We start from the raw sequence: 22,571 nt of genomic DNA on the forward strand, positions 1-22,571 counted from the left end.
AGAAATATATGCCTAGTTAATTTAATGCTGTTAAAGTTGATAACACTGAAAAGCAAATAAGATTTTGAAATTCATAATAATCAGTTTTAAGCAGGAATAAATAAGAAGTTAATGTTTCAACTCATTGTAGGGTGTCGCTCTCTTTTGCTCACGTTTATTAGAATTAATACCAGCATAGGACAGTCTTGACAGCAGTGTTGGTCAAGTTACTTGAAAAAAGTAATTAGTAACTAATTACTGATTAATCCCGCTACTTTACTGATTACTCATTTTCAAAAGTAATTAGTTACTTAGTAATTTTTTTAAAAACATGATACACAACCTGAATACGTAATAAAGCAACAGACCTTTCAGCCCAATTCTTTTTTTATGCATAATCCATCATATGAAATTGAATCAAATAGAAAATGTTTTATGAGTTTTAATCTTTTAATTTTATGCACACTGCATTAAGCAAAGATTTAACTATATGAAACAGTTTTTGACTTGAAGAAATTGTTTAACATTTAAACTTATTTTCTGCATATTCTGTTTACACTCTTTCAAATAGATGCAAATAAAAGACAGCAGAAAATAAATAAAATCAAAGATTCAGCGGCACTAAGTCCTGTCGCTCTTAAATCTATGTTCACCTGTTTAGCAGGAGTGGAGCAGGTGGAGGTTTGCCTGGTGTTGCAGTCATGTCCGCAGGAGGATCCGGGGGTTTCTCTGTGAATGTCACGTTCCCGTGGCGGCGTGCTAGGCGCTCGCTCAGATTTGAAGTTTAATTTTTCGCTGTAGATAGAAGTTTTCTTTCCATGCATAGTGTACAGTGTACGCTAATGTTATTTGTCACTTTTTACGGACTAAAACTTAAAGTAATGTAAGTACGCCCACGCTTTAAACTGCACGGTCGTACTCTCTCCATCACTCCATATTATCCGTTGTTGATCTGCACACGTCTGTTGCTGCCACGGGCGTCGCACACGCTTACGTCACTGTCACGACACTCTCACAAACAAAATCATTACACAGTGTTACATAGCAGTAACACAGAGTCGGAAAGTAACAGTAATCTAATTACTTTTTTGCAATAGTAATCTCTTACTTGAAAAAAGTAATCGGATGCCCATCTCCGCTTGCCAGTGGGGGACCACTGGTGGGGGCAGCAAATCTTGGGTGGTGGCCAGTGCCCCCCTTGCCCCCCCTTGATGGCACCCCTGCTGCACCTAAAAAGCTGTTTATTGCACTGAGGTAATTTTAACTAAGAGGCAGCTATGCATGTAGGTTGCTTAATGAACAGCTGTATATACAGTATATACAACCGAACTTTAAATACAAAACTTTGGTTATAATGTTTATGCTATTAGGATTAAGGACGTCCTTTTTTCATGTATCAGTGGCATTTATGGATTTTTACTTCATCACCTCAGTGTTTCTAAGCTTAGCACTCAACACAGCTATGGTAACACAGTGCTTTTATCTATTGTATCACACAGTAAAGAGGGTTAAAATTAAACTAAATTCAATTATCCCCTGGAGCAATGCCAATTTTCCCCTTCAAGAAGACCATGTTTGGAAAAAGAGCTGATACAGTCTTTGAGAGCTGACTTTTTACTCCCTTGAAATGAGGAACATCAGCCCATTATATCACAAAGACAAACAGCTCAGTCTGAACAGGTTGAGGTCAGTCTGGTCAGCCTGTCTGCCTCGCCTCTCAGTCTGGAGAAACGGGCACTCACCCATGGCTGCTCATGCTGCACCTATCAGTGCTGTGGGGTAAACAACTCCCCCTCGATCTCAAGCTGTAGTAGCTCTTGGAGGCCTCAGTTAAAGCCAGCGGCATTGATCTGGGCTCTGCCCAATCGAGTGTCTAATCAGGTCAGAGATTAATGCCGTCTCAGGGACTAAGGTCACACATGCACACAGGAGTAAAGGAGTAAAGCCCACTGTACTCCTGTTAACATCAGTCCAAAAAGAGCCTACAAAGCTCGAGACTCCTGTGTTATACTGCCTTGCTGCCTTTGTCTAGCCTTGTTGTCAGGGGAGAGGCATGTACGGCATGACGGGGCTACCCCTAAACCCTCCTGGAGCCCGTGAATGAGAGGATGGGCAGAGGCAAGGGAAGAAAAGCAAAGGAAATACACTCATCATCGCATTAAAGGAACGTTGGACAGAAGGGTCCAAGAAGAAGAGGCCAGGGAGGGAGGGAAGGAGGCGGTGGTGGCAGTAATGGGATCTTTGTTCTGGTTGGTGTGACTCACAAAGCCTTGGCCAGGGCCGCACAGCTTAGTTACCCTTACCAAACACAGAGAAGCAGGAGGGAGGAGTGCATATGGGTTTGTGTGATTGGGGGACGTTTTGGGGCTCTAGGTCGAGGTAATATAGGTCCAATACTCTGATTATTTACACATTTAACTTTATTAATACTGCTTTAGCATCCAGCCCCTCTGATGATGGCTGAATAAATTAAAGTGGATTTGGTGGTGGCAGATGAAAGTCACTGTAAGGATATGTGTGAAAATGGCATTGTTTGCACTGTTTTATATGCCACTGTGGCTTATATTAGGCCTTGCCAAATTAATGGGATACCCTCTGGATGATTACATGAAGCTGTAGCTTTTTTAGGCTCACTATCTGGATTCAATTACAGTAATCAATGAAACACCATTCAGGAAATATGCTCTTATCACACGGCGTGACTCACACTTCTTTAAGTGCTTGTTCTTCAACATCAGCAATTAAGACGGTTAAAGACATCTGGTGGTGTGCAAAGCATTGTGTGTCTGTGTGTGTGTCTCAGCTCAGTTTAGGCTTTAAGCAGGATGTCCTGTCCTCCCTGCTGCTATTGTGGAGCGGTCAGCCTGCCAGACGCTACTCCTAAAGACCACTTCCCCTCTGTCAAGCACCTCACTCTCTGTGTCTCTGTCACACAAAAACACATTGTTCACACGGACACACAAGCACACACATGCTCACATACTGTAGCGCCCCATGCCAGCCTGAACACAATGGAAACCTGGCCAACACCGCCCTGTCACCTGGATAAAAATAACTCTTTTTGCAACAGATTATGGCTGTGTTTTAACAATAGCAGGACTTTGATCAGCCAAAATAGCACTACGCTGTTATTTTGAGGTATCACTCACCAGAGCTGACTGTGTGTGTTTTGGCTCCGTAAAGTTGGCAGGCACCCCGAAGATGTCACATCCATTTTTTTTTTTATTGTACTGTAATTATACTGTATATAATAGGGGGGGGGGGGGGGGGGGGGACTGTACTCTCTCTGTCAGGTCTGAGGTTTTACATATCAGGATATAATTTTTGAAATCCAGGTCTCAAAATGATTTAAATACAACCTCAGATCGTTATTTAACAGTTAGCTGCGGTAAAGCGCAGAAGAAGTGTGTGAAGAACGAATTACGCCGCATGATTCAACAGCTTGTAGAACCACTTTTAGCAAGAAAAACATGAAGTTTTCTCACAGTGTTGTGGAGGAATTTTGGCACACTTCAGTTCATCGAGGTCTGCGGTCGTTTGTTTATGCACAGATCTCTTCAGGTCCCACCGCAGCATTTCAATCATGGCAATGTCTGGACTTTGACTGGGCTGTTGCAACATTTGGACTCTTTTTTTTCTTCTTCAGCCATTCTGTTGTTGATTTGTTGGGATCATCGTCCACTTACGTGACCCAGATTCAGCCAAGCTTCAGCTGTTGGACACATGGCCCCGTATTTGACCCTAGAATACTTCGTGGTTGACTAAATAGAATAGAATAGAATAGAATAGAATAGAATAGAATAGAATAGAATAGAATTCAACTTTATTGTCATTGCACATGTCACAGGTACAAGGCAACGAAATGCAGTTTGCATCCATCCAGAAGTGCTTTAGCCATGATATAGATATATTACAAATATATATTAGCAATAATATAGATGTGTGAGTATATTACAGAAATGGGTCTATTATGGTATGTTATAATGTACACGGTATGAAGTATGTTATGAATATGCTATAACTATAAGTATGTACAGGCTGTAGTGAGTACAAGCTATGTACAGGCTATGAACAGGATATAAATATGAAATAAAAAACTATACAGAAATGTGAGCTATGCAGGTTATAAACAGTTGTAGATTTAAAAATTATTGTATTGTACAGAATGATTATTTACACAGAATTATACAGTAGTGCAGTTAAGATAAGTGAGATATGTGGATAATTTCTATAGAGGCTATATAAAGTGCTAGTGGTTGTGAGTGGTGGTTCAGTCCATGTTATTATTGTGTGTTTGAGGGTACAGTTGTCCATTGTGTGTGTGTTTAGGTGGTTGTGTGTGTATGTCCAGTCCATGTGTTAACGTGGGTCAGATGTCAGGAGGCAGAGTTCAGGAGTCTGACAGTTGTGGGGAAGAAGCTGTTCCGGTACCTGGTGGTCTTAGTCCGGAGGCTCCTGTAGCGCCTCCCAGAGGGCAGGAGGGTGAAGAGTCCATGTGATGGGTGACTGGAGTCTTTGCTTCCAAGGTACAGAGCTGCAAAACAACCACAAATCATCACCCCACCGTGCTTGACAGTTGGTATGAGGTGTTTGTGTTGATATGCTATGTTTGGTTTTTGCCAATAGCGGCGCTTTGCATTATGGCCAAACATCTCCACTTTGGTCTTGTTTATCTGTAGCCCTGCGACAGACAATTGAACAGTCCAGGGTGCACCCCGCCTTTCATCCTGTGGCAGATGGGATATCTATCTCCATTATTACAGCAGTAATCTTGTGGTTGAAATTTTTACTTCAATATAACTGTGATGTTATTATGAGGCAGCACTTACTCCTAGTGAATGTTTATGAATTGCTGCATCTTCAACAATATTTCAGACCGTTTGACGTTTCTTCACCATAGATTGGTGCTACCTTATTAGAAATAATTCTGCACTGTAACTTGCACTGTTTTGAAACTAATTATTGACTGATGATGTTTTCAGGCAGCATGTAATTCCCTCAGAAATAGTCAGCAACCCAGGAACTCAGTTCATCTCCCAGGCATGAAAGACCTAATGATCAGCACTCAGAGTCTCAGAGTTCAGCTCAGGTTTTCATTCCCAACATGTTGGTCAATCAGAGAGGCTAAACCAAGAACTAAAAACAGCTCTCTACTGTGTAACCAGCCCCCCCCCCCCCCCTCCCAAACCCCTCCTCCTGGTCCTCTCAACTGGTGTGGGTTGGGTATGCACATAACTCACTTACCTCCTCTGCTACTGGTTTTTTTGCCCTTTGAACAATCTCTAGGGTACCAGCCTCCAACTTTTCCTTCCGGTGAATCCGACCTTGCCGTGCCATCTGTCCAACTCTAACGAGTAGGCAAATGTGGACCCAGACCCAGTTAATGGTTGTTGTGGTTTTCTCTGTATTATTGTTGGGTTCTCATCTTACAATATAAAGGGGGCTATAAATATGAGGTGACTGTTGTTGTTATTTGGAGTTATATAAAAAAATATTTGAATTAAAAATATTGACAGAGAGCAAAAAACAAGAGGCAGCCAACATCAAAAAGTGAGCTTTGAATGTCCCTGGCAAACCTGGAAAACTATTCCTGAAGACTACTTGAGCAAATTAAAAGGAAGCTGTACTGAAGAATATAGATGATCATACCAAATATTGACTTGAACAATCAAGTTATACTAACTTTTTGTTAGTGCATTTCTGTTTATACCTGGACATCCTCCAATAAATCTCTCCATCTTTATCTCATCATTTGTGATGGATCACTCTTGTGTGGCCCTCTCTCCTCGTCCTCTCCTTCTTCACAAATCTCTATTCACTCTCTCCCTCCTCCCCTCCTCTCCTCCTCACTGGCCGAGGTACTATTGTCTCGTTTCCTGTCACTGTGCGGGCGGCTCTCCGCACGCGCACAGCAGGCGCGGCGGGTTGTGATGCGGTCACATTTGTAGCGGACGGACGAAGCGAGTCGTCAGGATTTGCGGCTCGCTTAAAAACCAGTGGTTTGCGCTGCTGGGTTACAGTTTAACGCGTGAGAGACTCTAAGGAAAGTAGTTTGCAGTCGGAGCAGCAGCAAAACCTTTAAGGAAATAAAAGAAGGTCTGGTGGGTTTTTTCGCCCCCTTTTGACAGCTGCGCCGCTGCACCGACAAACATCAGTGACCGGGAGGTGAGCTGTCACCATCCATTCAGCTGTCAGTAAGTTTGCTCTGCTTTGTCTTTAAGCTGCAATATTTCCCTTTATAGCTGATGATAACTGATGATTTTGTCTCCAGTGGAGAAAAAAACAAAACACATTTTTATCGGGTTCTGGTTGTTTGAAGCTTCTGAAACCAGCAGCAGGTCTAACAGCTTTAACAAAGAAAACCTATAAGCTGTGGATGGAGTGATGCAGCTGAAAGAAATACCATTAGCATCTGTCTGTAATGCTCATTACTACAGATTTTTTGCAGTACGGATAGTATGAGTAGATTTTTGTGTATTTGTTGTGCATGTAACAGCCTGGATAAATTACACCACGTCCAGCACCATATTTGTTCTTTTAGTTTTCTTTATTTTTAAAACATTTGATTAATAATTTTGTGTATATATTATCATAAAATAGTAAAATAAACACATCCAATACATTTTCTGAGGTCTCAATCAATACTTGAATTGGGATCATAGAAGAAGAAAACTAGCAAATGTTCACATTTATTAATAATAATAAAAAAGTTCTAATATCGGCTTTTTTTTGACTGTTTCTGCTTTGATCTAAGTAACACCCAGAGGACTTCATGTACTGTTGTGAAGTAGTCAAGATGTCCATTTATTACACCGCGCTGTGCGTCTCCTCGTCCTCCACCTTCAGCCCTGTGTGCTTTCATTCTTTCTAGCATGTGAGAGAAAGGAACAGCTGGATGTGTGCTGAGCTCTGAACTCGATCTGTTGGTATCAGCGAGTCTCCAGAGGCCTGTTTCTGTCGCTGCTGCAGGGGGAGACCCCGTAACCGTGCAGCTGTCCACGACCCGTGCGAGAAATCACACACTCCAGGCTGAGAACCCTCAGCTGGACCACTGGCAATCCACAACATGCTCAAACCTTGGAAGTTCTCCTGACTTTTAAACAAGCTGTTCAGCTGCCAGATTCCCGGTTCTATAGGCTCTGCTGCATTTAAAGGCAACAACAGCTGACTGTGAATCAGGGACGCTGTCAGGGGTCCTGGGCCTGAGCCACGGCACACAGAAAAGCATAGTGTTAGTGTGTTTGTGTGGGAGAGAGAGAGGGAGGACTGGCACATTTAAAGTGTTTGCCTGTTTGTGCGTTCACATGTGGAGCCTTGTGCACATGTAAGCGTGCGTCTGGTGCAGACGGGTACAGTAGGGGTATTGTAAAGGCTGATGGAGGCACAGGACAGTGCTGATGGACTAGTGTACGCTTTACTCCATCGAACTTGAAAATCAATATTTGATATGTTCGTCTTTATTTGTCAACACAGCCTGAACTCTCATTACTTTGTACGTGCGTTGGAGAGTCTGTTGAGAACACCTCACTGCTTGTTTAGTGTAATTGCATAACCCAGATTTAGCTCTTGTCGGGTTATTTAACTGGGGGGGAAAGCAGGGGTACATTTCCATGGAAGACCAAAAAAGAAAGTTAGAATTAGAGTTTTAGGTGAAGCTTGAAAAAAGATGGATGCAGGAATCGCTTTAAAATGCCAAATTTTCCATTTTTAATTGGACACAAAGTGTGATGACATCACTGAGGTTTGCTTTTAACTGACTTTAGAAACCTTAGAAACCAACATCATACAGCTGAACTGCTTATGAAACTTAAAATAATGTGTTAACGTTCACTGAATTACTCAGCAGTTAAAGGTTTGTAGTTCTGCTCGGTGACGTCACCTCTTTCTCAGTGTAAAGCGTTGTTTAGTTTGCCACATTTGTAATACTTTGTAAGGAAAGTTACTCTTATTTTGTGTAGCAATTTCATGCCCAGGTTCTTTTACATGGAAATGCTTCTTTCCTCTAACTTACTTCCACTCGAACACTGTGATTCACTGGAAATCATTACCCCAATCCAAATACTGAATTTGTTGTGGATGTGGCAGAGATAAGATAGTTACCACTCTCCAACACATTTCCATCTGCCTACTTCCTGTTCTGACCTCACACATTCAGATTTAGCATCGAGTAAACAACTTGGGAACACATTGTCTGGAACAATATCAGATCAGTGTAATTGTTAATGTTTAACAAAACTATTGTATTTCACCCCACAGCAGTGCTCTGTGATGGTGGGAGCTGCTCTCAGCTGCTCTTTCTACCACGCTGTGTTATTTACTTCTTCCAGTTGGAGTTCAGCCATACATTCATTTCACATTGAGCTCTTTGACTCTGGTTCATGGACATAAATGGAATTTAAAGGAAATATGTAGGTATCCCACTACAGTACATATTCCGGTCTCTAGCTATGTTATCTCACACAGTCCTGAAAGCAGCTAGAATGGTGAAATAGTTATATATTCAGTAATTTTGTTTCACTTCCTCTGATTAGACACTGCTGTGAAAGGCCAATATCTGTTCAGATAGAAGCAGTTTCACAGCATACTGACATAATGTGTCTGCACCCTCAGTTTTCGTTTTATCTTATCTTTGATATAAAAGATTACTTGGATTACATACAAGATTTCATGAAAAGTAGCGTGGTTATACATTCAATATTCTCTCTTTTTATGGGCGTAAAGTTTCCCAGTCTGTATATGTGCACTTTTAAATGGTATATCCCAATTTTGTAACTGTTATAGCAAATAATTACATATAAATCCTGTGAATTAATTCAATTGACCCATTATTAGCGTTACATTTATGAGAGAAATTGATACTCGGATGCTAATCGATACTGAAACTTACCATCCGATTGACACTATTTACACTACACTAACCGTGCCGTGTTCACCTCTTCCTGTAGAAACATCTCCGCACAGCACTGCAGCAGGGAGGCAGAGGCTGAACTTGTGACCTGCAGTTGACATTAACAGCACTGCAGAAGAATTTCTGCAGAGGTCCCACTTCAGCAGCATTGATGTCTTTATGTTATCAGCTAGCCAATAGTGTGAATTTAACAAGACGTCACAGTTATTTGTGTCTAAAAGGTTATTTTTCGCCTAAACTGACTGAAGCAGAGAAAAGTCAACCAGCAACTAGAGAGAAACATTCACAACCTACCTTACTAACTCTACTCGATCAGCTACAAATGTAGTAGTGCCAGATAACAATATATAATAACATATGTCATTCAGCTTAAGATTCAGGTTTATTATTTTCTTTTTGGCATGTCTCACAGATAAGTGCCTTTCAGAATTAAAATATAAAATATTGTGATACATGATCACAAGCGACTCCATGATTCCCGATCCTGTCACATACAAACATGCCCAAATCTTAGGACTGTATCAATACGTACATATAGATGGTTTCAGATGGATAATCCATGTAGTTTTGTTTGTATCTTGCTTCTTTTAAATACTAGGCTCTATCTGGTAGTTTCTTCAGAATTGTACGCTTGAGATTCAGTTGTAGAAACATAGAGTAATACATTTCAACCAGCCATATTTCTAAAATGAAATCTGCATCATGTTCAGTTGTACCACATTTTCTGGAGAACTAGAGTGGTTTTGTAATGAGGAAGTGACTAAGTGCTTTTTCCTTCTTTCTCCACAGGAGGACTGACGATGACTCCGAGGGGGCTTGACTGGTGGATCCCCTGCTGACATCTTTGATCCCCAGATTTCCGCTCTAAAACACCCCCGTTTCCCGACAGCTTTTGAGCTGTTGTGCACCCTTTTATTTATATTTTTTGTGGCGCCCCCCCCCCCTCCCCTCTGTGGCTGAGCTGTCAACATGGCTAGCCTGGTGATCAACGAGACCGGAATGGTGGACTGTGGGATTGACGACTCCTTCAAGTACAACTTGTACTCTGCGGTTTACAGCGTGGTCTTTGTGTCGGGCCTGATAACCAACTGTGCCGCACTCTTTGTGTTCTGTTTCCGGATGAAGATGCAGAACGAGACCACGATATTTATGACCAACTTAGCATTATCTGATTTAGTGTTTGTTTTCACGTTGCCGTTCAAGGTCTTCTACAACGTGAACCGCAACTGGCCTTTTGGAGATGGACTGTGTAAGGTTTCGGGAACGGCCTTCATCACCAACATCTATGGCAGCATGCTCTTCCTCACCTGCATCAGCGTGGACCGCTTCCTGGCGATAGTCTATCCGTTGCGTTCACGCGGCATCCGCACGCGGAGGAACGCGGCGCTGATGTGTGCCGCCGTGTGGCTCACCATCGTGGGAGGAGGCATTTCGGTGACCTTCTTCTCTACCATCAACAGCCGACACAAAGCCACCACATGCTTCGAGGGCTTTTCCAAGAACACCTGGAAGACCTACTTGTCTAAAATCACCATTTTCATCGAGGTGAATCGAGATGCACATCATACAGATGACTTTGTTTTTTTATTACGATAACCAAGACGTAGAATTAAGGTGTAATTTTCATAATGTTTTTATTATTTTTTCCAGATTGTTGGTTTCCTCCTCCCACTCTTGGCCAATTTAATATGCTCCTCGCTGGTTCTGCGGACGCTGCGTCGCCCCGTGACTGCTAGTCACGGCTGTGACAGAAAGAAACGCGTCCTGCGGATGATTCTTGTCCATCTTGGCATCTTCATCATCTGCTTCGTCCCGTACAACTCTATCCTCTTCCTGTATGCCCTGGTGCGAACCCAGGCCCTGGCTAACTGCACTGTGGAGCGCTTTGTCCGAACACTTTACCCCATCACTCTATGTCTGGCCAGTCTCAACTGCTCCCTTGATCCTGTGGTGTACTACTTCACCTCGGAGAGCTTCCAGAAGAGCCTGACCATGGGAGGCAAAGGGTCTGGTTCTCGACCTGAGAGCATGCCCCGCAGTGACACGGAGACTAAGGACACGGCGACCGCTGTCCCGAGCGACACCCACACTCTGACCAGCAACGGAAAAGAGACAAAGATCACTGAAATTCAATTGTGACTCAAGAAAGAAGGAGAAGAAGGACAGGGTGGGTTTGACTGCAACTCCTGAATTTGACAAATATAACAATCATTTGTTTGGTCCTGAAAATGGAAAACACATAACTCACCAGATTAGTTAAGTCCTGAGGTAAGTCCTGAGGCATGGCCTGGGCTTTATGGATTAACCCGGCACCGGTGATCAGAGGAATGTATCTGTGGTTTTTATGAGCGATCGCTACAGGGACCAGAGACCCAACTACACTGGGACTATTGCAATAATCCAGAGACTCAAAGTGGGTCTATAAGAGATTCTGACATGTCATTGATCAAACATAAGACATGCACACTTCCACTGGACTCTGAAGAAGATGATGTCCATCCACATGCTGTTTAGTACTTGTGTAACACAACAGTTCCTTAAGTATTATTGTTATAAAGCTCAAGCTTTCACAGTGCATTATATCACTGTGGTGTGTTACTAGTAATGCTACTGTGTAACACAGCATTGTGTTGACCTGCTGAGTCAAATGTATCTCATCATGTTGAAGACTGAGGCCAGTAAATGTCTGTTTTTGAATTGCATTCATTATTTCTTTGCTCCGGTCTTGTGATTGTCCTCACAGTCAAACCTGCTCTGAGCTGCTCTTTGTCAGCGAGCCTGTACATTTGAACTTGTGCGGGAGTTTTTCTACTCCAGCTTCTTGGTTTTTCACCAAGCAGCCAGTGTGAGCTTGTCCTCATCGCAGAGGGCAGCTCTGATTTAGTTGAGGACCTCGGCCTGTGTGCTGTGTCACAGGCCAAATGCTTATTATGACTGGAGCAATGGTCCATTGTTTGCCTCTGAATGAGGTCTCTCTGTCTTAATCCGGCCTTAGACTGCAGATCTGCTCAAAGTCTCTTACACACAGCAATGTGCAAACACTCCAAGTACAGATGAATGCCTTTAGCTGTTTACCCAAAATCATGGATTTAAACTGCATGGAGCACAAAACACTTGTGTGTCAGCAGATTTGGAAGTTTGAGTGTTGCTGAATTTGCATATATAAAATGCAGAAATGTGCAAAATTTGTCCAATCTTTATCATAAAGTCCGAAGAGGGTGCACAATCCGGTCAGAGCAGCATCTGCAACAGCAAAATAAATCAATTTTGCAGCTGAATCTGTGAAGAAGCTTCTGAATCAAGTTAAACTTTGGTCAAGTTTGGCATCTGAAGATGGAGGAACCACCTGTAGCTTAACTGCTCTACATTAAACTTGATTTATACTTTTGTGGGAAATCTACATAGTAACAGTAAACTCCTTTTATCCCCACACCTCAGCATGTGGTATGCATCAACCTGACGTTTAGTTACATTTCTCTGGATGTACACAGCAGGTTATTTAGAAGATTTCAGCATAAGAAAGTTTCAAATGAAGTTTCGGTTGTTGCATAAGTTACAATGTAGATCTGACGCAGAAGTATTCATACACGTGTAGGACACATGAGTTGAGGTCAGCTGTGAGGCAGGAATCAATAACACAAGCAGATGCGGAATTAATGGTGAAATTTCCTGTTATCAACCGAGCTTGTTTGGGTTGGATTGCTGGATAGTTTGGAGGGCTTTTTTCAATCTTCAAACCTTGGAATTATAAACGGTCCAGAGAGTAAACAACACAGTGTAGAGCAACCAGCTGTGTTGCTGAACTCTACCGTCTTCCAACCCAGCGAGTTTCAGTAGTTCAACAAGTAGTCCCTATGCCACCATGCTTGAAGCACCACCTCGTGTTTGGTCATTAAAGCATAAACTGTAGAGCCGAGGATGACAGCAGGCTCGCAGCTTCTCTCTGTGTACTTACAGCCCTCTGCTGGAGAAGCTCAATAAATTCTCTTGGGGTCATTACACTCAATGTAGGTAGAAGTTTAGTTTTTCCTATTCCTTTACTAAGCAATACAACTTTTGCTTTCCATTACCTTAGTTGGCAATGTAACAGAGTATACCTGCTTCATTGGTATGCACAATGAAAAATAAGGGTTTTTGGGGGTGGGGGGGTGGGGGGGGGCGTCTGGTTGTGTGAATAATGGGAGCATTTAGCAGCAGAACGACAGAGGGGCAGCAGTTTTTGGATTCTCAGATTTGGGGTCAAGGGTAGCAGGAGGAGAGAAGAAAACCAGGAAAAGAACAGTGGGAGTGTAGAGGTATGCATGAGCTTCACCCCGAGTGGTTCATTCCAAGAGTGTTGCGTCACTTTTTTTCCATTTTTTTGAACAGATAACAGTCAGATGTTTACTGTTCGAGCACGCCTGTTAAAGGAACAGTCTGCCCTAAATCTAGAAGAGAAAAATGCACATGGCTCAGTCATTTATGACCAGTGGCCTGTCCTGACATCTAGTGGCAACAAGTTGGAAGAACAGCAATTTTTAATTTGAGACAGACTGACCACAGACCACGTTCCACGTTTGCTGATTATTTTCCCGTTTTGGCCTTTATAGTCACCTGTTTGTCAGCCCTGTAGAAGTCTCAGAGAAGCCATAAAGCAAGCATGGGAAGTTTTGTCAAGTTATTTTCTCTGGGTGTGGCCTCATGCTGTGAAAGTAACAGGATGGCGAGTGTATGTCATAAAGCTGAAGCGTGGTTAAACATTTTTACAACACGTGAAGGCTTTCCTTCTTTTTTTTCTCTAGGCCTCGTGAACGAAAACCATAACCACAAGAACAAAGTCTAAAAGCTACTGCTCAGTGTCAGAGGACACACAAATGCAGCTTTTTTTATTTAATTTTTCTTTTTAATTTTTAGAGGACTAGGAGCCAGGTACCTTCATTTTGCTGAATAAATACTATGATTTAAAAAACGGAAGTAAGGAATCTGAACGGGGAAGCAGATGAGTGCAATTATTTTGGTCACAACGGCTACAGTGTTGCACTGTAGATGTATTTAAATACAGACTCCAAAGAAGAGAAGCTAAAGAAGAGGGTTGATTTCCTCGGGATCTGCTGCGTCTGCAGACCAGATCACCTTTAAAAAGATCTTTTGAAAATCTTCAGAAATTTCTGAGGTAAGAAAAACAAGCATGTGTCTGCATCTGCCTGTGCTCTTTCAGCGTAACCTCTTTTCCTGCTGCCATTTGGTTTAACCACATGTGTGTCCAACTCTGCTCGTCTTAGCTCTTACGCGCGTTGCTAAGCACTAGTGACGACGTTGCAAACTGCAGAAACACACTCAAACGCAATAGGGCAGAGCTTCCCCTTCCCTTCAAAACTGGCAGCTAGTTGAGTCAGAGAACAAGTGACACCAGATCCCGCCACCTCCAGCAAACACTCTCATATCACATCACCATCAACTTCATGCTGTCTTCACCTGCAGTGCGCTGGCAGATTCTTCTTTCGGCACCTGTTGACTCCTTTTTCTGCTGCACAGCGGGAAGACTTTGTAGAAAGTGTGCGCGATGCTCCACGCGGTCGCTCCTGGCTCTGACCTCTACCTTCTGCCTATGCGGGTGATTTAGAGGCACAAGAAACGAGGTATTGACACAGTGTTTGTTTGTGTAGACATGTCTGTGAGGACGTCATGCTGCTGTGCCCTGCGGTCAGAGTCATGCTTTGAATTTTGCTGATGTTAACGGACTGTTATTACTGCTTTCACTTTGCATTTAATCTTAAATCTGGAAATGTATATGTGTCGCCGTGTGCATACGAAAGCTTTTGTGTCACAAGATATAAAGACTTTGAAATTTCTGATACACTGAAAAAAAAAAGTTATCGTTATTGTTGTTTTTGTTTCGATGTTGGCTAAAGCGAATCACCAGTTACTGTATCACCAATATTTAATCATATCAACTTGATATTTTATGTTAGCACGTTTAACAGATATAAGAAACTCTTTACATGTGTTTCATGGTGTGTCATGAAAATGAATTCTTGATTTCTGTAATTTCCTTAAGCACAACTCCTCAGATAGTATTACACAACTCATTATCGTACAGGCATCATCAGGGAGTGTCTCAGCAGCTGTCAGACAAGTCTAAACAGGCCTGAATCTGGTAAAGCAGTTTAAAAAACGACCACTATTACTGTGTTCCCCTCGTGGGCCTAGTGTAGGAAAGGGTGCGGACTTATAATGATGTTAGAGGAAGGATGATCCTCCCGTGATAAGCAGAGCCAGTCCCTGATCTTTCTTCCGGTCACTTCCTGCTGCCGTCCTAAGCAGTTTTTGATTTATTTTCACTTTAACAGCTTTTTCATGGCGTTCTCATATAAAAACACATAATTTAAACAATTAACCATCACACAAGAATGGGAAGAAAAATCTAACTGAATCATTTTTTTTTTCATATTAGCTTGGCTGTGATGACCAAAATTACTTAAAATTGTTGTAATTTTGCTATATGCCATTAGTGCAAGCCTTTTCTGTGTTTTGCTGGCTGCTGCTTTATGACACCTTGTTTTTATCTGGGTCTGCAGCTTACCAGCCCAATAGACTTTATGGCACTTATCTCCAGAGAGCAGCTACATCTGCTTCAAAATCTGTTTAGAAATTCCCACAAACAAGCCCCAAAGAAGAAAGGTGGGGATATCCTGACTGATCAGTAAGGAACAAATATAGTGAAGGAAGACTGATATTTCTACTTCTAGCAATTTATTTTTAGCTGATCTAGGAGGACACATCTCCCTCTGCCTTTCCATGTGCACACTGAGGTGAAACGGGGAGCAGCACATAGGATAGAGCAGGTGTTGATGTTGCAGCATGAAAGGGATCGCTGAGGTGGGTTGCAAAGTGGCTAACAGATTCAAATAGCATGAAATGAATGCCCCGGTTGATTTTCAAGTATAAGCCAAACTCGTAAAAAAATTTTCCTGTAGTGCTAATGACATCATCGGGATGATGATGTCAGGAGCAACAGCAACGAATGAAAGTGGATGAACTGAATTCATGGAATGCCCCTTTAATGAGTTGTTAACATTCACTTTTAGACTAAACGTTCACATCATCTCATCTAAATACACTTGATACTTTTTTGCATATAGACGTTTGCAGTCATTCAGTTCTCTCACCCCAACCGGTCACCGCAGATGGCCCCACCCCTCCCTGAGCCTGGTTCTGTCGGAGGTTTTTTCCTGTTAAAAGGGAGTTTTTCCTTCCCACTGTCACCAATGTGCTTGCTCTTAAGGGGTCATATGATTGTTGGGTTTTTCTCTGTATCTATTATTGTACAATCTACTGTACAATATAAAGCGTCTTGAGGCGACTGCTGTTGTGATTTGGCGCTGTATAAATAAAATTGAATTGAATTAGATTTGAATTAAACCAGTATGCAGTTTTTTTTTGCAGTTGCTCTTGTTTTTTGGAGCATTTCTGTGTTAAACTGTGTTTAAAGCTGCAAAGTATGTGTCATACTGCAGGAGGCTTCACACCTGCCAAAGTGAAAATGTAGGTTCACCGTTGACTGTTGCTCTGCCAGCTGCTGATTCCAGTTTTCAAAGCAAACTTTTAGTTTCAACTTTCGCAACAACATAACGGGAAACATGAAGCACTGTTCAGCTTTTTTCTTTCCACGCGCAGGCTACGAGACTTTTATTAAGGGCAAATTATGAAAATAAAGATAAAGCGCAACGTGTATGTGCATCGGATGTTTCACAAGTTCTCCTCTGCCTTTCAGCTGTCAAATGTACTTTAGCAAAAAAAATTACGATCAAAGGAAAGGCCCGCTTGGTTATATCATCGGTGTCACTGTGAGGGGAAAAGAAAAATGGTCACCAATATGACTGAATGCAAGTACAATGAAACGGTCTGGAATCAGAAAATGGACGTGATATACACCTACTTCTACCTGATTCTCTTCATACCCGGGCTGCTGCTCAACACCACTGCACTCTGGGTCCTCCTCAGATACATCAGGTAACACTCATACAAGTTCACACCTTTAGATTTTCAGGTATGTTATCACTAACTCTCTCTGTATGTGCCGTTTAACAGCAAGAAGACCAAGGCGGTGATCTTCATGATAAACCTGGCGATCGCAGACCTGGCCCACATCCTCTCTCTGCCCCTCAGGATCTATTATTATTTCACGCACACCTGGCCCTTTGGACGCGGCCTCTGCTTGTTCTGCTTCTACCTGAAATATCTCAACATGTACGCCGCTATAGTGTTCCTGGTAAGCAGGCAGTTTAGGGAAAGCAAGCCTTGAATTTCCTGATAATGCTCATCACAGGGAACAAGGATAATCAAATGAGATCTTTCTAGTTTTCATTATATTTAAAATCAGTCAAATGTCAGTACAAAGCACTTTTGTTGTTGGTTTTGTTTTAAAAATCAAACTCCAAAGCAGAAAGTGATTTGAATGAAAGCCTCTGTCTTCCTTCTTGGAGCTGCTTTGCTTCCTGTGCCTCAGAATAAATAACAAAGTAGCTTCTTTTCATTTCTCTCTGATTTCAGGTGTGCATCAGCATGCAGAGGTGTCTGTTCCTGCGGAAGCCGTTCACGGCTCGCCGGTGGCGGCGTCGCTATGACCTGCTGATCAGCTTTGTCGTGTGGATTGTGGTTGGTCTGGGCTGCTCTCCCTTTATCTTGATGCGGAGTAGCAACAACGAAGTGGCATTAAACAGCACCCATGCCCAGTTTCCCTTAGGTGTCACCAAACAGAGTTTAGACTCCAACGCCACTTCGGCGGGCTGTTTTAAAGACTTGCCCATGCGCCAACCTCCTCTCTCGTTGACGATCACCATGCTGGTCTTTCTTGAGGCGTGTGGTTTCCTAATCCCTCTAGCATGCATGTCATACAGCACCGTCCGCATCTTCTGGTCACTCAAGGAGAAGCAGATCCAGGATCAGCACAACTCCTTCAACTCCTCAGCACGCAGCCGCCTCCACTCAGTCACCTCCAACTGCCAGGCGGAGAAACCAAATGAAAAGCAGACAAATGGCGAGAAGCGCCGTGCTCTGCGGATGGTGGTGGGCTGCTTCATTCTCTTTTTGTTCTGCTTCGCTCCGTACCACCTCAACTTCGCGCTCTACCTGATGGTGAAGCAGAGTATCGTGTCCAGCTGCACCGTCAGCAGGGTGGTGCTCCAGTTTCACCCAGTGTCTCTGTGCATGGCGGGCCTGAGCTGCTGCTTCAACCCCATCCTTTATTACTTTCTTACAGCCGAGTTTAGGATGCACCTCAAAAGGCGCACCTCCTCCTTCTCGTCCTCCATCTCCTCCCCGACCACTTCACCGACCCAGTGTCCTTTGCAGAGCAGACTCATGAGCACCTCCTCATACAGGGAGTAGCATTGCTCAGAGGAAAAGTCCATGAAGGATTCTGTTGAACTTTAAAGCCGACTGACACCGGGTCCAAGCTGGATATGATCATCTGACATGTTGCAGCTGTCTGAACACAAACAACCCAAAAGACACTGACCTGAGTTGTGTGAAGCCCGCCTCCTCTAAAGCAAGCAGAAAACACCTTCCAACATGCAGACAGTATTGTAAACGCTGCCCAATGTTTCAGTTTGTGTGTATAAAACTTGATATAAGCTATGTAATAAAAGCTGTGAAATGCACTCCCATTAAAAGCTTTAAGTCTCATCTCTGGCTCTGATGTTTGTTTCTTCACTGCGAGTTGGACTTTTTTTCTTTCAGGTAAAATGTGAAAACAGGTGCCAGCTCATTTTTGCTTCACTTCCTCTCAGAATGCAAAGTGGTGAAGGCAGTTGGCAGCAGTTACAGCAGCTCTGAAACCAGTAACTGTCAGGCGCCCCCCCACCCACCCATCTGTACAGGCCAAGCCTGAGCCAACTCTGAGTCTACATCAGCCCCCAGACGCACAAATGCAGCCCACCTAAGGAAATCTACCAAGAATGAATCATCCACCAAAATGCACCTGCCTCTCGTTTCTGTTCTCACACGCATCAAAGTTTAGCGTTTGCTTTCTGAGAGTGTCACATTGTAACTTGTGAAAGTTTGCATCGTGGCTTTGGTGTAAATATTTATTTTTGATTGATTTTGTTTTGATGTCCTGTCAATAAAACAAAAAAAAGTGCGTGTTGACGTGTTGACTTTGTCCACAAGGAAATGGCAACTAAGAGTGTAATAGCAGAAGTGTCAAAAGAAAATTATTGTAAACCACACCCCTACGCTCACAGGAAGCCCTCTGTGTGTGTGTCTGTGTGTGTGTGCATGCTAAAATCCCCAGAACAGCAGACACACAGACGGGCGAAACACACATGCAACGAGTGATAGATAAGAAATCAAAACAGGAAAGAGTACAAGTGAAGACAAAAGTTAATGGATATGAAAGATAGATAGAGAGGTAGAATGAAAGAGAGGCAGAGAGAGAAAGAGGCGGGACGCTGAAATTAAAGAGTGTTAGAGGAGGAGAAAGGAGGATGGAGTTTTTCATCTGACGCCTCGGTCTTATCTGCTTTTCATTTCTCCAGCATCTTTAAAGACAGAGGTGAGAGGATGATTATTAATTGCTAATAATGTTCAGAAGTGTTCGGAGAAAGTAGCGAGTGTGTGGGAGTTTGTGTGTGGATGCTTTCTATGTGGAGTCATGGCTCATGGGGGACCTTGTCTGTTTCTCCAGTGTGTGGAATGCCTGTTATGTTGAAGTGTGTGTGTGTGTGTGTGTGTGAGGGCCAGTATTGGGGTGTCTGGTCTTTATTTGTCAGTGTCAGTGGACTTCCTGGAAATCACGGCATATTTTCTTGTGTATCTGAACAGGGCACACACACGTGGAGGGACCCCGATGCTCACCGGCAGCGTTTTTGGTTCTGAAACACGAGGTCAGATCTTCGGAAAGCTGCTTACATGCCAGCAGCCCACAGACGGAGGTGAATCACAGCAGATGAGATTATGTGTTTCCACTGGCAAGACCTGATGAAAACTACTGAGTCCTAAGGTAGGGGAGCAGCACTTGCCTTTTCTTTTTATCGTTATCTTTTTAAAAACAGCTCACTTCTCTCGGTTAGATGGAAATTTCAGCTTGATCCTGATGCGCGTTACCGTAAACATGTTACTTTCACAACAGATGGTCTCGGTTTGACTCCTGTACATACATGTCAAACCCTCTGCTGCGAGAAGGAAACGAGAGCTTGTCACAGATTGGCCTTTTGCACATCATACAAATCAACACACAGCCTTGGAAGGAAGCACATGGTACGTGCATAAGTGAGAGTAATAAGTGGAGAATCATTTTCAAACAGTAACACACAGGTCAGCGGTCACTGAGTTAAAAGGCTGTCCCAGGGCTGACGGTCTACTGGGGCCTCGGCCTGAGCATAAAAGGCAGTCAGGGAGCTGAGAAGCAGTCCAAGCTTAGCATACCCCCCCTTTTTACAAATAAAATTCCACTGTTTGTTTGTGTATGATTGTGAGGAGTTAAGTTCAGGCCCAAATACTACTTTATACATTTACACTGGTACATCCCAGGCAGGGATCGCTGTTTATACGCCACTACATTTACTTACACACTGCTAAAGGTACAAGTTACTAAACGGGTCATTATCAAAAGACTGCTGCCTAAACTTCTTTGGCTTGTAACCGCTTACAAAAACAGTTTGGGAGCCAAGCTGTGAAGAGTACAAACTAACAAAAAAATAGCTTTACCTTTGAAGAAAGTAAAAATATATTCCCAAATAAAGGTTTTTTGTTTTTTTCTAAAAAGGTCCACCTTATTAATCATTTTACTCCCACGCAGAATTTATCTCGTGACTCTTTAGGGGAGGGCAGACACACGGGTGAGAAGGCGATACTCAAACCGTGCCATCTTTTTACTGCTGCAGCTGAAACAGCAGTATAATGCTAGCAGCCAAATGTATGCATTCAAATGTAGTCAAATGTGCCGCTATATTTAGTCATTTCCCTGTAAAGAAATGTGGCGTTCTTTTAGTTAAGCAACAGGAACGCGAATATCGTGTATAAAAACCTGCTGAGGGAGCCCGTAAAGAGAACTAAGAGCAGTTAGTTAACCACTGTTTTTTCTTGTGTTTGGCAAGTGCCATTTCCCCCTCACGCACGAAAATAGCTACACATTTTTTGCTGCGTGTTTTGAGTATAGTAGGTGCAAAAAACAAAACAAAAAATGCTGTTCTGAACAGTTTACGTGGCAGTAAGTTTCTTGTCAAATATAAACAATATTTTACTGGCTGATTTGCATTTTCACATCGATAAAATGGTCCATAAATGATCCTGAGATGTCTTGAAACTGGTTAAAGTAGGTCTAATATGCTTTGCTAACGTTCTGCCATACATATATAGTGTTCTCATAGTGCTAAACAAGGCCAAAGTTCCAAATAATGACATCAGAGTACGCATTACTAATCCCTGTGAGTCAAAGTTCAGGCTTCAGAATACTCTAAACACAGTTTCTGTTCTTTTTTTCACTGCTTTTTGCTCTGGATGATGTCACTGAAAAATATCCCAATGCTGTTAGCACAGCAGCTCCACCCGCCAGCTATTCAAACCTTTTGGTTGCAAGGAGCAGCCAATCAGAAGAAAGCTAGCTTAAAGAGAGGGGGAAGGGAGGAAGACAGTGTATGAACTAAGGGTCCACATGATAAACAGTGTCCCTTTTAAACTGATGGAGGATTAATGGACTAATGGAGGCCAGAAATAAACACATGCAGGTGTTTATTTGAGCATAGCAGGTGTCTGGGTACTAGGTATGTGGAAGATCGCAACACCACATCGTTCCTGGGTTTGCTAGGGTCTGATAAGTCTCATTAGAAATAAGATAACAAGAAACAAAAGCTGATCAAAAAGAGGATGACAACAGTTCAACGAGTAAGTAAAAAAACATAATTTTAAACTGGTCTACACGCGCTAAAGTTTATAGCTGTGGGTGTGTGCACCTATAGGCCGTTCAGTCCCTAACATTACTATTTCCATTTGAACCGAAAGCATTTGAAGATAATCTAAGTTGAAGGTCATCTAAAAGCTTTAAAATTTCATCCCTATTACTTTCATTTTCTGCTCTGTGTGTGTGTCACAAAGAAGGAGGGAAAAAAAGAAGCGCGTTACAGGCATCACCTACATCGAAAAACCACCCGCAGTGCTGCTCCTCATCTCAAAGTGCCCTTTAGTGACAGGTTTTTCCTTGATCTGGGCTGTTAACCAGTTGCCTGGTCTGCCTGCGCTAACCACGCTAGTTTCACTTCGATGCCTTGCGCCGTAGTTATTTCACACAGACTCAGTGCAGGCACCATAATGCTCGGCAGTGAAGCAGCACGTGGGGGATTTTACCGACTTCTCTGCGGGTTTGCATGCTTGCTGTAAAGGGCACTGCAAAAACACTGCTATCAAGGATCATTGATTAATTACGTTATTCATAAAAACACATGGGAGATTATAGCTGGCAGGTGCTGCCGCCGAGCACAATGTCATCTGTGTCTCATCTAAAAATGTTCCTTCTCCAATTCTGATGGCTATCTATGCAACATGCAAAACAGTAACTTTAATATCCCCAGGCTGCACTGGGCGAAAGATAAAGCAGTTAAAACTCAACTGCGTTGCTGTCAAGAGCTGATTTGTACTATAGTGTGTGAGAAAACACAGGCAGAGACAGAACCTCTTGGTGTGAGGTGACAGCACAGAAACCTTCATG

General features: G+C 42.8%; 2 protein-coding genes across 6 annotated transcripts; both read left to right on the forward strand.

The window, feature by feature from the left end:
* Positions 1-5,848: 5,848 nt before the first annotated feature.
* lpar4 (lysophosphatidic acid receptor 4) lies at positions 5,849-11,596 on the forward strand. Of its 4 annotated transcripts, none has more exons than XM_085180792.1 (3): positions 5,849-6,173; positions 9,677-10,432; positions 10,538-11,596. In XM_085180792.1, the coding sequence occupies exons 2-3, from the start codon at positions 9,857-9,859 to the stop codon at positions 11,024-11,026; spliced, it is 1,065 nt and encodes a 354-aa protein (XP_085036918.1). In that variant the 5' UTR covers positions 5,849-6,173; positions 9,677-9,856; the 3' UTR covers positions 11,027-11,596. The 4 variants fall into 4 exon arrangements, with proteins under 4 accessions (XP_085036918.1, XP_085036933.1, XP_085036941.1 ...); XM_085180807.1 differs by having other exon boundaries at positions 5,849-6,169; XM_085180815.1 differs by having other exon boundaries at positions 5,849-6,144.
* Positions 11,597-13,031: 1,435 nt separating this feature from the next.
* p2ry10 (P2Y receptor family member 10) lies at positions 13,032-18,565 on the forward strand. Of its 2 annotated transcripts, none has more exons than XM_085180763.1 (4): positions 13,032-14,505; positions 16,641-16,879; positions 16,958-17,138; positions 17,420-18,565. In XM_085180763.1, exons 2-4 carry the CDS (start codon positions 16,731-16,733, stop codon positions 18,254-18,256), a joined length of 1,167 nt encoding a protein of 388 aa, XP_085036889.1. In that variant the 5' UTR covers positions 13,032-14,505; positions 16,641-16,730; the 3' UTR covers positions 18,257-18,565. The 2 variants fall into 2 exon arrangements, with proteins under 2 accessions (XP_085036889.1, XP_085036897.1); XM_085180771.1 differs by having other exon boundaries at positions 13,032-14,039; positions 17,420-18,258.
* Positions 18,566-22,571: the final 4,006 nt, after the last annotated feature.

This window comes from Neolamprologus multifasciatus, chromosome 2, assembly GCF_963576455.1.
Source record: "Neolamprologus multifasciatus chromosome 2, fNeoMul1.2, whole genome shotgun sequence".
Lineage (NCBI taxonomy): Eukaryota > Metazoa > Chordata > Actinopteri > Cichliformes > Cichlidae > Neolamprologus > Neolamprologus multifasciatus.